Raw genomic sequence first — 13,506 nt, 5'->3', positions numbered from 1 at the left:
TGGGTCTCCGTCTCTCCTGGGTCTGGGCCCGCAGCTGCCTCAGCCCCGTGTTTCCCCTCCCAGTTTAAGCCCCTGGGGAAGAGGCCCCACCCCACCCCCACACTCACCGCCCTCCAGGGCGCTGCTGGAGGCCTTGGGGCAACCCGGCGGGCTGGCCCGGCTGCGTGTGGACAGGGGTGCTCGTGGGGGGTGCCCTGGCTCCTGAGCAGGGAGCTCCCACAGTGGGCAGGACTGCGGTACAGGGAACGTGCGGGGTTCGGCAGCTCGGAGTCCTCCAGCCTGGTTTCAAGGGTTGGCGTGGCTGGGCCACGTGGGGGGGAGGTCACAGGATGGACAGCTGGTGGCTGTGGAAGACATGCTTCTGGACCCGGAAGACGGGTTTTTTTAAAAATGAGATTTGACTGTGGCGTCGTGTCAGAAGCATTCAACATTAATCGTGAAAAACAGTAATTTATACTGCTTCCTAACAAAAGCATTTCTGCGCCTTACTCTAACTGGAATGTGCCCTGTCTCTGTGTCACCTGATACAAGAAATTCAGTAAAGCTGTTCTGGCGCTCATTTATTTTTCATACCCCTGCAAGTTCAAGTTCATAAAATAATCATGGCCTGTTTCCACGGTCTTGTGACCGGTCTTGCGAAGAAGCCCTGGTAGCCAGAGCAGACCTCCGCCCCGAAGGCTGCAGAGCCTGCCTCTCAGGTAAAGGGTGAACCGGTTCATGGAAACGATCTGAACCCCTTTTCCTCTGCGCAGTAAGCCCTGCGACGCTCTCTGCGTCCCGAATTATTTTGAGTCACACAGTTCCGATGTGTGCAGGATTAAGCCTCCCAGTGTTCAAGAATATTTCCCTGACCTAGAACCCTCGGCGTCAGCCGGCAAACACCGAGTCAGGTTTCTCCGTTAACCAAGATGCGTCTCGTCGCTGCTCCTCCACGCTGGGGCGGGGACAGGGCCGGGGCCAGGGCCTGTGGGGCCCCGGACTCACAGCTGGAATCGGGGAACCCGCAGAGAGCAGCCTGTACAGATCAGACCTTCATGACTCAAATCCACTGGTCGGAGTGGTGCTCCCCTGTAATGCCCTGTGGTTTCCGAGCAGGCGTTCGAGGGCCCTTGGGGGCCGCGGGAGCGGTGGAAGCAGACCCCAAGGGGGTTCTCTTTCGCGTCAGAGGCAAGAACCAGTGGGCCTGCCGCTGGGCTGCTGTGGGGGTCCTCTGGGAGCTGAGGGGGGCCCCGCTGGCACCACGGGCCGCTGCCCGGTCTCTCGGGCAGCAGGGGCTCCGCAGGCGGCCTGGGAGGGGGCTCTCCGCCCCCCCGCCCCCCACTGAGACAAAGGGTGCAGACGCAGGCCCCTGGGTTTGGCCGGGAGGGGGCTCAGTGGGGTGGGGGGGATGGAGGACCGAATGGGAAGTGAACTGGTAGAAGTCTGGAAGGCAGAGAGGCCTGTGCGGGGAGGACGGGGGAGAAGGGCGAGCGGCAGCCGGGGGCGTGGGACCGGCTGTGGCTGGGAGGAGGAGAGGAGCAGCTGAGAGGTGTGCAGGCGGGGAGGAGGGGACAGCCAACTGTGAATGCCGGTCCCAGCTCGGATGGGGATGGCGGTGGAGGGGGCGGTGCCTTTCACGTGAACTTGGACCTGGGATGTGGTGAAGGGGTGTTCTGGCGTTCCTCTGGGATGATGGGGGGGTGTTCCACAGGCGGTGGGAGGGGCAGCAGGAGGACCAGCACGAGGACGGGCCTGGTTGTGCGAGAGCGTGGAGCCACTGTCGTGGAAGCGGCCCTCGTCCGTGCCGGCTCTCAGGGTCAGGACACAGCCTGAGTCGGGAGGTGGGGGAGGGGCCCCTGGAGCGGGGGCCGAGGAGACCGTGTGGCTGGGAGTCGGAGAGCTGACCGGGACAGACGGCGCCTCAGGCACGGTGCCGTGGAAGGGAAGCCGGGCGGCATCTGGGGCCGGGAGGGGGTGGGCATGGGGCTGGAAGGACGCTGGTGTTGGTGGGGAGGGCCGCAGGGAGAGGGAGGGCAGGGGCCGGTCCAAGCCGGGCAGCTCGGCGGCATGCCGGGGGACGGAGGCGAGCTGGCCTGTGGGAGTCGGAGCAGGGCCTGAACGACAGCGGCCGCGGGGAGAGAGAGGGTCGTGCTCGCTCTCCCCTCCTTTAAAGGTTGTCGTCACGGGTGTGAGATTTAAACTCCGTGTGGCCCCGGAGCCACCTCCTGCTTCCCTCAGGGAGAATCGGAGCGAACAGAAGACAGGGCTTCGGTCTGGTCACGGCACCCTGGGCCCTGGCACGCGGAGGGGGCGAGACGTGGCTGGTCCGGAGGCGTTGCCCGGACAGGGGTCGGAGCGCAGTCCTCTCGGTGCCCGCGGGACGCTCTGCGGTCACCCATGACACTCCTCTTCTTCTCGGTGAAACGAACAGGGTGGCTAATAGTTGTTGGGCTTCGTTAATTTAAAACATTTCATTAAGAAAAGAAAGCAGAGCTTAGTGAATTGCTGAATTTTGTCTTATGTTTTTTCTCACAATTTTAAAAGTGCATGTTAAAAAGCCAGAATCTCAAGTTCCTAAGGTGTTGGCCTGCCCACTGCCTCGGCCCAGCCTCCCCAACGTCGCCGAGGCGGCCTTGCCGGCACCCGCTGTCGGTCTCTGCCACGGCCTCCCAGGCCCACTCTGCCTGCCCCACCCCCCATCAGTCAGCCGGCCGGGCGGGGATGGCTTCCACGTCCCAGGGGCTGCCGCCCTCCCCTCGGGGCCCGACCTGGACTTTGTCCTCCGGGGCCCACGGCTCCCGGCAGCGGCAGGAGGAAGCACGTTAACAGGTGCGTCGCCCTCATCTGAGAGGAGGGGCCCTGGAGCCCGTCTCCCTGGGCCTCCCGCGTGGGCGCCCACACGCCACCCCACCCAGTAGCTGTGCGCCCCGGAGCAGGGGGCTCCGCCAGCGGGTGAAGGCTGGCCCCTTGAGGAGGACAGGTCCGGGCGCGTCGGGCCAGGGCCAGGACGGCAGGAGGTAGGCTCTGCCGGACCGCGGAGCGTCGGGCTCTCTGGGCGCCCTGACCCACAGGGTCCCCGTGCCCCCCGACCCAGAGGGTCCCCATGCCCCCCTGACCCAGAGGGTCCCCGTGCCCCCCGACCCAGAGGGTCCCCGTGCCCCCAACCCAGAGGGTCCCCATGCCCCCCGACCCAGAGGGTCCCCGTGCCCCCAACCCAGAGGGTCCCCGTGCCCCGCAGGGGTTCTCTGTTTTTTTCAGTCCCCTACCCACGTTCCTCTTCGCTGGGGACAGAGTGGGTGCTGAGGCCTTTGCCCGTCCCCCCGCGCCCCGAGTTTCGGGGGTGAGAGCGAGCGTGACCGACAGCAGGCCCCCATCACGTCTCATGGAGGGGTAAGCCGAGGTCGGCGGTCGAGCAGCCAGGGAGCGTCAGATCCGGTGCTGGGGCTCGGGACTCGGGCCGCCAGCGAGGCGCTCTGCCCACCACGTTGTGGCCCCTGAGGCACACGCGGGCTGCCCGCGCACCGGCGGGCGCGGTGGCCTCGTGCCCAGATGTGGCGTGCACAGGACGCGCAAGTCACGCTCTGCCCCGACTTGCACGTCTCTGCACGCGTGTCCGAGAGCAGGGAAGGGAGCCGTGGAGTGCAGGCCGAGGACACACCTGGGCAGCCAGGCGTGCTCTCAGACAGCCCTGCGCACACGGAGGGGGAGCCTGCGGGGCAGGAGCAGGGGGCGCGGGAGCCAGGCCCGTGGGCGTGGGCGCCTCCCTCTGCCCCAGGAGGGGCCCTCGGCCCAGGGAGACGGGTCATCAGGTCCCGGGAGCCTCCGCCTGGGAAATGACGGCGCTGGCGACTGCGCGGGTGTGTCGCACTAATTAGAACGTGGGAACTGAGGAAACTCCTGTTTGTTTAGCTCCAGCTGTGCCGTGGGCCCTCCGACAGGCACTTTCGCACCCATCATCTGCTTTGATCACGGCAGCGACGCGTCGTGGACGTGATTATCTGTGTTTGTCCAGGTCAGCTCGAGATGAGTCACCGTCACACAGCCGGGGCAGAGCCAGGGCCTACCCCGCGTGTCACCCCGCAGGTCATCTTGTGGGCGGACTTGGCCGAAGGAGGGCGGAGGACTGCTCCCCCACGCCTCGCTTCATCGCCTTGATAACACCCGCAGCGGCCCTTCTCGGGCGCGGGAGGGACTGTGGCCTCGCTCCCTCCGGCCTGGCCCTGGCCCTCCTCTAGGCCCGGTTTCGTCGTCTCTCTGGTGACTCGTGGTTGGGGAGAGATCAGACCCGGCCTCTTGTGTCTCTTCTCTTTTCTCTGCCCGGGGTCGCCAGGCCAGGCCAGGCCAGGCCACACGAAGAACAGAGGTCCCCGGGACAAACGAGAGCAGCTCCCCCCGCCCCTGTGGTTCACGGGAGCCCGGAGCCCCAGCTGGGACCGCTGTGTGTGTGTGTGTGTGTGTGTGTGTCTTCGCATGTGTGTGCGTGTAGAGGAGGGGCCCGAGGGCCTGAGGCACGGTTGGGGCGTGTCACTGAGACGCTGCTCCAGTGGCAGCACGGCCGGGCTGATGGCTCGCCGGGACAGGTGTATGGTGCGAACACCTGAACAGGCCTCGGGTGGGGCGGAGCCTGGGGTCCACTCTGCAGCTGGGCGTGCTGGTGGGTGGGGGCAGACCCAGGGCCTCGGGCGTATGCTAGGGCCGCGGCACATGAGACCCCTCCAGGCCTTGGCCAGCACCACCTCCCCGGGACTTGAGGGAGCCTGTGCCCACGTGCCACAGGGGCACACCTCCCACCCGTCTCCCCGCACGGGGGCCTCCGGGCACTGCCAGCCGGGCCGGCCACGGAGCCTGAGGAGCAGGCTTGCAGGAGGCCCCAGTGGCCCTGTGAGTGCCTGGGAAGGCCAGGTGGGCCTCCCTCGGGGACACTCCGAGAGCCGGCCACCAGTGTGCGAGGCTGGGCCATCCGGGGAAGGGGGCGGCGCCTCACAGTGACCTGTGACTGTTGAGGGGGGCCGTAGTGAGGAAACCGGCTCTGTGCCTGGAAGGGTGGGGCGTAGAACAAGCGTGGGGACTGTGAGGGGCCTGTGTGGGGCAGGAGCCTGCCCCTAGGAGGGTGTCTTCTGTCCTGGGGCCGACAGCGTCCCACGGTCCCGAGCAGCGCGTCACCAGTCGCTGCTCCAGGTCGTGCGGGACCCCTGGCCGAGCCGGCGGAAGCTCAGGGGCCGCACAGCCCGAGCAGCTGAGTCTTCCCACCCTGGTCACGTGCGTTCTCCCCTGGACTCTTCCGACGGAGCCGCGGAGGTGAGCGAGGGGGTGGGCACTGCCTCTGTGCACCCAGGTGCCCCCGGCGGGCGGGGGGTGGCCCAGAACAGGACAACACCCTCTCAGCCCGGGTCCTTGGCAGCACGCAGGCCCCAGGGACCTAAGTGGCCTTCCTGTGACCGTGCGCGCCGAGGCCTGAGAGCAAGGCCGGGCAGAGGCCTCACTTCCCTCGGAGCTGGACGGCCGCCCGGCTACTGTCTGAGGGCGCTGGCCACTGGGACTTCCTGACGACGTGGGAGGGGCAGCCCCTGGCCGGGCTGGGGACGACGCAGGACAGCCGCGTGGGCAGGGCGCGTTTCCTTCAGGTGCTCGACCTCTAGTCTGCTCGGGTGCGGGGGTCGACTCTGGAATTGTTTTGGAGAAATTTAGGGGCATTTTCTTACATAATGGCTGAGGATAGAAGTAACTCATTTTAAGCAAGTTCACCTGACAATTTGTTCACATCCTTTAAGCTTTAAAAGAAAAGTTGGGTTTAACCCTTGTCAGATGGCTCAGTTGGTTGGAGCGTCGTCCCGTGCACCAAAGGTTGCTGGTTCAATTCCCGGTCAGGGCACACGTCTGGGTTCCAGGTTCCGTCCCTGGCCGGGGCAGGTCAGGGAAGCCACAGTGTTTGTCTCTCTGTCTCTCCCTTCCCCCCTCTCTAAAATAAACATGAGTATCCTAGTGTGAGGATTTTTTTTAAAAAAAGATGTAAAACAGAGCCTCTAGCCCTTCTGGGCCCGGACCCTCGCACACCGTGGAAGCGGTGTTGAGGACCCCGCGGGGCTCTCCGTGCGCAGCGTGGCCGCAGCCCGACCGCGCCCGGACGGGAGCGGGACTGGAGCTCCACAGAAGCGTCCGCTGGCGGGTTTGTTCAGAAGGATGAGATCGGTAGACGTTGACACAAACGACGTTTTCATGGAAAACCGCCGTTTCTGAAACAAGGACTGAGCGGGAGGAGCGGCAGCGCTCGCACCTGAGCAAATGCCTTCAACGGGCGGAGGCCGAAGACGCCGCTCCCGCTCGCGGCCTCTCGCAGCCACTCGCGGCCTCTCGCAGCCACTCGCGGCCTCTCGCAGCCACTCGCGGCCCGTGGTCCGGCGGAGGCCTCGCCCAGAACGCGCACGTGGACGGGGTTCGGCGGCCGTTCCGACGCTGGCGCACTGAGGGGCGGTGGTCCCGGGCCGGGGCGAGAGCTCTCCGCACGCCTCCTGTTGAAGCCCTCTGCCCCCACCGGCACCCACAGCGACGGGGCGCCTCGCCCGAGGGCCTGCGGAGAAGACCGGCTCAGGGCCCCGCAGGCCCTGCAGGCGTTCGCACGGCTCCCACGTGACCCCCCGACCACGCCTGTCGGCAGCGCCCTCGGCCTCGTCAGGGCGTCTCCGGGCACAGCGCGCAGGGCTGCTGGTGGCCCACGGTCGCCCGCCCCGGTCCCGCCGGACAGCTCCAGCACGGCAGCCGGCGGATGCACCGAGACGCCCGTCTACACCCGAGGCTGCGTGACCGCGCTGTCGGCCACGCTGTCCAGTAAAGTGGGTTCTGTCAAAAAACCCGACGCGCTGGGGGGATCGGCTCACACACCGGAGCGTCTCCGGCAGGCGGGTGGGCCCCGCACCTAGCACGGTCCCGGAGCGTCACGCTGTGGTCAGTCCCGCTGCAGTCAGTCCCGCGACACCTCGGGGGTTCGCACAGTCGGAGGGGCAGCCCTCCTCAGAAACAGGGAAGGGGGTCCTGGTCGCTGGGTTTTTGTGATGGAGCGATGGTGTCCTTTCTAGTGACTCGAGATTTTCTGGGCCGGCGGTCCAAATTTCGGGTAATACCTTAAGTTTAAACAAGAAAAACGCATTGGAGACCAGCTCAGCAGGGTGGGCTGCGCTGATGTGAAGCCGGACCAGGGACACGTCCCCGCTGTGTGGGGAGGGCTGGGGTGGAGGGGCAGGCCCGCGGCAGCCTGGGGACCGCCGGCCCTGGTGGGTTACGAGTTTCTCTGTCCACGCAGGAAGGCCAGGACCGGGATTGGACTGGGGGTGCGGTTTCTTCGGGTGGGAGGCCCCTCGGCCTTCCGATCGCTCCCGTGCGGCCGGAGCTCTGTTGTCTGCGCTCCCCACCCAGCGGCTGGAGGGACAGCCCTGAGGGACAGCCCTGGCCCCCTGGCGCTCTGTTGCCGCGGTCCGCTCTCCTGCCCTCCTCACCAGAGGGCTCGCTTCCGGTGCTGCCCGGGACAGTCGGCCGCCACCAGTGTCCCAGCCACCACGCACGCCATATATTTCTGTTGTGTACACCACCCAGGCTGTGGCATTTTATGGCAGCTTTGATAGACTCATATACCAGGGAACTCGTGGCCATGTTCTTCAAGTCCCAAGGTCCCCAGTCATCTGTCTTATTGCCTTTCAGAGTTTTCCTAGGCTTGTTGAGTTAGGTTCGGGGCTTTCAGCTATAACACTGAAGACCTAGAAGAAAAGGGGCTTTTCCATTTTTGGCTGGAACTGAAAGTCTCCTGCTCTGTCCCACGAATGTAAACAATTAAAGGTCACCAGTCAGAAGTATAGAATGACTATGTTATGTAACACTGTTTCAATTCATAAGGATCAAATGAAATAGGCTTATATCAGATGTATGTCAGGATTAGACAGAGTTTTTGTGACCCTCCTCTTTAGGTCACTGCCGAGTCCCTCCTCTCGCAGCGGGGCTGACGCTCTTCCTTTTCTCCCCCGTGGGTCGTCTCTCCCTCTCCGGGGAGGTATCTTCCTGTTTCCTGGACGTCTCCGGGACATGTGGCCGTCACCCGTCACAGGTGCCACTCAGCGGGTGCTCCCGGCTGTGCAGCGTGCACACCTGGGCAAACCAGCGCCCAGCCGACGGGCCGCGTGCCGGGGACCCCAAAACACGCTCATGTCCCTGCAGCCACAGCGCCTGGTGGTGCGCACAGACGTCGGTGCACACCCTGCGGGGGTGTCGCCACCCTGACACGGGGACTGCGCTGTGCGCCCCTCTGCTCTGGCCCCGGCCCCGTCAGCATCCTCTGTTGTCCCCGTGAAAGTGGCTGGCTTGCCCCAGCGCTGCCTCTGCTGGCTGGGTCCTCACCTCTTTCACCCAGACCCCCCTCCCCACGCCGCTTGCACGCTGCACAAGCAGGCTCCTCTGGGCGGGCTCGCATTTTGCTGTGGTTCTGCTTGCTCCCTGGTAACCCCTCCGTCCTCCTGGCTCCTTCCATCGGGGGTGAACTCCGGAAGCCCGGTTCGATTCCGGCAGTCTTCCGGCAGAGGCGTCTGTCTCCAGGGGACACCGTGTGCTGCCAGCTGCACCCAGCGGCAGGCAGCAGGGCCAGGCTGTGGCTCATCGAGGTGCCCTCAGGTGGGCCTGGGGGCTCAGGTGGCGGCAGCCCCTCTGCTCCATGTAAAGCCTGGTCGGCGTTTCACCGGTTCCCACCCTTGCTTCCCTGGCTTGGGAGCTGCGTGAGGGTTTCCTTCACCAGCTGGGGGCTGTGATGTCTTGAGAGACAGGATGGGTGTTCAGTTCTTTCCTTTTAAGTTCTTTCCTTTTCCTATTCTTTCTTTCTTTTCTTTCCTGCTGGTTTTCAACAGAGGTGGAAAGTTGGTGTCCTGGTTACCTCTGCTTGCCCAGTGCCTTGAGTCCCTCTACCCTGCCTGCCCCCCTCCCTGCTTCTGCTCACCCCCAGCCCTGGTGACGGCGAGCAGTGGGGGCTGCAGGTCTGATGTGTTCCAGCCGACTGCAGTCACCGTGGCTTTGGGGCTCCGTTGTCTCGGCTTTGGCCAGCGGGAGCCTCTTCATAACTGGGCCCCAGTGTTCCTCCGGCAGGGCTCCCACACACCGGCGCAGCCAGGGGTCCCCACTCTCTCCCTGCAGTGCTGCTCCCCCGGAAGCCAGCTGTCTGCAGGGGTCCCCTGCACGCGGTGGGGAGGGGCCACTGCCAGCTGTCGTCACTGAGTCCGGGCCTGGTCGGTGGACAGACCTAGAGCAAAGACGCAGGTTCAGACCGGTGCACGTCCAAATTCGGTGTTACGGTGCACTCCGGTTTTCTCATGCTGAACCTCGGTTCCTGACCCAGCTGGGTGCGGGCGCCTGTCGGCCTCCCCCGCGGCACGGAGAGACCCCGCTGCTACGGCCGGCGGGTGGGCTGCCCCGGGAGCTTGGTTTCTTTGCGGCTTCGTTCATCAACACAGCCTGTCCTCTGAGGAGGTACATTTTGCTCCAGAATTTTAGTGGTGGTTTTTCTTTTTAGTTTAATTTTACTTTTGAATATTTAAACATTCATATGTTTCCGGAGTCAAAACTGCCTAACGGTGCACTCAGAGAAGTTTTATTCTCGCTCCGTCCTTTTTTCTCCCTCTTCCTCTGCCATAAAGAACCAGTTAAATGAGGTTTGTACTAGCCTTCTCCGTGCTTGTTTTTCATACACCGTGTAAACAATGTGTGCACGTGTAAGTGCATTCGTGTTTCCTCCTCTTTTTGCACAGAAGGTAGCGCAGTTTACATACTGTCCTGGGCCTTGCTTTTTCCTAAGCAGCGTGAAGGACCTGGGTTCACCCCACCTCAGTGCGCAATGCGCCCCACCCCCGCCGTGAAGGGGCTGGGCGTGTCCCCCGGCAGGAAGTGCCGTGGCTGGTGAGCCAGCCCCCCGGGGGCCTGGGCTGCCTGCAGCTTGGCTGTGACAGATGCTGCCCCCCGGTGAGCTGGGACCTCGGCTGCCCCCTGGGTTTGCCGGTGTGTCTCGGGTCAGTCTGCAGGAGAGCAGCGGCCGGTCGAAGGAGCCGTGTGTGTGCTTCCCCAGACACCAGCTGCGTTTTTGCTGGCGTTGTGGTTGTGCTGCTGGGTTTTATTATCCCGACGCTTCTACCTGGAAGGGGTTTGCTTGATTCTGCCGTTTGAGTGTTGAAGAAACCTCAGTGACCAATGTACCCATCTTCGCATGGGGCGTGTTATCTTGTGTTGTGTTAAGATCTGTTCACTTGCACTGATGAATCGAAATACCGCTTGCTGAGCTAGAACACAGGAGGTGGACAGACTGCCAAGACATGTTCCTGAACCTCAGAACGTGCAGGCAGAATGTTTGGGGCGTATCTTTTCCTCTCTGCCCCTCACTCCCTTGGCGGGCACTGTGTCCGGTGTTGGCTGTCAGGAGACCGGCAGTGAGGCCGGGGCGGTGTGTGCGTCCCCCGTCCCAGGACCCCCAGGACCCCCAGGCCCTGTCTGGGGGCGGGGCGGGCGGCAGGGGGACTGCGGGGGGGGGGGGGGGGGACTGCGGGGACGCGTTCGGCTGGGAGCAGTGCAGCTCCTCGCGTCACCGGGTCCCTCCCGGGCGGCGTTTCCGTCCTGGCACGGGAGACCGACCAACGCCCGCGGGCAGGAAGATAACTACCAGTTCTGTGTGCTTCGCAGGAACCGAGTAAGAGGGAGCCTAGAGCCTTGGCCAGGAGCCTGCCTCCCCCAGGCGGGGGGGCGGGCAGGTGGGGAAGAGCCTGTGGGAGGCCCCGTGGCAGGTGCCAGTGTGGGTGCTGGGGCCGAGCCGGGAGGCCACGTGAGCTGGGGGTGGGGGGGGCAAGGTCGGGGCAGGACTTTGAGGCTTAGATGAAGGGTTTCGATTTATGTTGAGAGCATCAGGAAACCACTGAGGACGGCAGGCCAGGGAGTGCCCTTTGACCCCAGCGGGCCGCGGGCCCACCCTCCTGCAGCCAGCAAGGCTTTGGCTGCGGAGGCCGCGACGCTGCTCCCCCTGCGTTCAGAGCGGAGGTGGTGGTCCCTCTCGGGCCTCCGTGGGGATGGCTGCCTCCCGTGCTCACCGTGGGTCCCCGGGGGAGCTTCTCCTTCCCGGCAGCCTTCCCTTGGCGGCGGTCGGGCCGTCGCAGGGCGGGGTGGTGGTGGTGGTGGTGGGTGCGCACCGGGCTGCGGGCAGGAGCATGATATCTGCACGTTCTCCCCTCCAGACCTGCACAGCCGAGGACTCCTCTCTCTGGGAGACACGGGCGTCTTTCTCAAGCCAGAAAAGGTGTGTGTCAGCTCTCACGGTTATGCGAAATCAATAGCAATTTTCTGGACAAAAAGGCCTTTTCAGTGTTTATTTCTGTTCCTGTTCCAGGGGCCTGGAGTGCTGCCTCCGCAGGGCACCGTCCTCAGGGAGGGGCCACCGCCTGGGGCCGCGGAGCGCGCTTCCTGGCCGGCTCGCTCCTGCCCGGCGCCTCGGAGGTGGAGTGTCGTCCTGACCCTGCAGGGGAGCCCGCGGGGGCGGAGACCAGCACGGAGCGCCCCGCCCTCTGCTGCAAGGGACGCTGCGCGGTCGTGTCTCCGCAAGTGAGAAGGACGAGGCCGCTGCACTAGAGGACGGTTCCAAGGGCTTAAAAACGCAAAGTTCCGCACCTCGAGAGCCCCTGGAATGCTGACAGCTCAGGACTCACAAGGAAGTTCTGTGTTGATGAGTTCCGGGGTTCACGTGGGAGTGGAGGCCGCTGTGTAGCCGACAGCAGCGCTGGGTGAGGAGCACTATGCAGGAGGACCCCTTCCGTGGGCAGGCAGGCAGGCAGGCGCGCAGGCCGGCCGCGAACCTCCCGGCGCGGGCAGGCCTGAGATAGGCCGCCGGCATGGCCGCCTGAGAGACTCGGTGCCCCGCCGCCCCGTACCTGCCGCGCTCGTGGGCAGCTTCTCCTCTGGGCCCCGGCACCAAACGGGAAAAATGATCTACAAGTGCCCCATGTGCAGGGAGTTTTTCTCTGAGAGAGCAGACCTTTTCATGCATCAGAAAGTGCACACGGCCGAGAAGCCCCATAAGTGTGACAAGTGTGACAAGGGCTTCTTTCACATATCAGAGCTTCACATCCACTGGAGGGACCACACGGGGGAGAAGGCCTACAAGTGTGATGACTGCGGTAAGGACTTTAGCACCACGACCAAACTGAACAGGCATAAGAAAATCCACACGGTAGAAAAGCCCTATAAGTGCTATGAGTGTGGCAAAGCCTTCAACTGGAGCTCACACCTTCAGATTCACATGAGAGTTCACACAGGCGAGAAGCCCTATGTCTGTAGCGAGTGTGGGAGGGGCTTTAGTAACAGCTCAAACCTCTGCATGCATCAGCGAGTCCACACCGGGGAGAAGCCCTTCAAATGTGAGGAGTGCGGGAAGGCCTTCAGGCATACTTCCAGCCTCTGCATGCATCAGAGGGTCCACACCGGGGAGAAGCCCTATAAATGTTACGAGTGTGGGAAGGCCTTCAGCCAGAGCTCGAGCCTCTGCATCCACCAGAGGGTGCACACCGGGGAGAAGCCCTACAGATGTTGTGGGTGTGGGAAGGCCTTCAGCCAGAGCTCCAGCCTCTGCATCCACCAGAGAGTGCACACTGGGGAGAAGCCTTTTAAATGCGATGAGTGTGGGAAGGCCTTCAGTCAGAGCACCAGCCTCTGCATCCACCAGCGAGTGCACACAAAGGAGAGAAACCATCTCAAAATATCAGTTATATAGAGCATTTTGCTAACAGTTAGAAATCTTAAAACCCATAAGTGCCACTAGGAAGGAAACCCTGTAAATACCTGCATTGACTCAAGAAGTTTTTACAGCCAGCCCTAGCAGAGCGTTCTTTTGAGGCTGACTTTTGTGATCCTCGCCAAGTGTGTCCCACCACTTGGCCTCGAATCTGGAGTCCCTCTGGCTGTCTGCCCGACACGGGCTGTGAGGTCCCAGCGCAACACCCACCGCAGCAGCGTGGGTCTGCGTCTCCCGGGATTCCAGCTGACACCTCAGTCCTTGCGTACTGCGCAGGGAGCCGAGGTCCTGGCCAGGCCTCCTGCGTCACCCGCACCCAGCAGCTGCCCCGGGGACCCCCCTCGGGAGCTCACAGCCCCTCTTGGTTCAGGCGTGCCCATCCACGCGTCTCACACACACAGCTCCCGGCGAGACCGTGCTCCGGCATTTCGGAGGCTCCCCTCAGTTCGGCCCCCACGCAGGTCCCGTCATTTTGGGACCTGCTTGGCCTGTATGTCCTCAGAGCACCCATGAAGACCCGCCCCTTCCTAGATGGCCTTGAATTCCATTCTAGAGTTTAGGTTACAATTCCCGTTGGCCTGTTGGAGGAACTGTTGGCAGACACGCCTGTCCTTGAACTTTTTTTAAAATTTTGTGGATTCTGCTAATCACTGCGTCTCTGTTAGACTTACTTTTTTAGTGGCTATGTCACATTTTTCACTTGAAAAATTTTTTTTTTTTTTTGAAATAGCTCA

The 13,506-nt window shown here is 63.3% G+C and overlaps 1 protein-coding gene across 2 annotated transcripts in view; it reads left to right on the top strand.

Moving 5' to 3' along the window:
• Nucleotides 1-13,506, top strand: part of ZNF664 (zinc finger protein 664) — a 23,095-nt gene extending 9,589 nt beyond the window's left edge. For both annotated transcript variants that reach the window (XM_036014388.1, XM_036014387.1), the window contains exons 3-4: nucleotides 11,223-11,284; nucleotides 11,375-13,506. In XM_036014388.1, coding sequence (XP_035870281.1) covers nucleotides 11,966-12,751 — 786 coding nt within the window. In that variant the 5' untranslated portion in view covers nucleotides 11,223-11,284; nucleotides 11,375-11,965 and the 3' untranslated portion in view covers nucleotides 12,752-13,506. The remainder of the gene's footprint in view (nucleotides 1-11,222; nucleotides 11,285-11,374) is intronic.

Source organism: Phyllostomus discolor, chromosome 13 (genome assembly GCF_004126475.2).
Source record: "Phyllostomus discolor isolate MPI-MPIP mPhyDis1 chromosome 13, mPhyDis1.pri.v3, whole genome shotgun sequence".
Classification (NCBI taxonomy): domain Eukaryota; kingdom Metazoa; phylum Chordata; class Mammalia; order Chiroptera; family Phyllostomidae; genus Phyllostomus; species Phyllostomus discolor.
The sequence above is the reverse complement of the archived record's forward strand: the minus strand, read 5'-3'. Positions and strand labels throughout refer to the sequence as shown.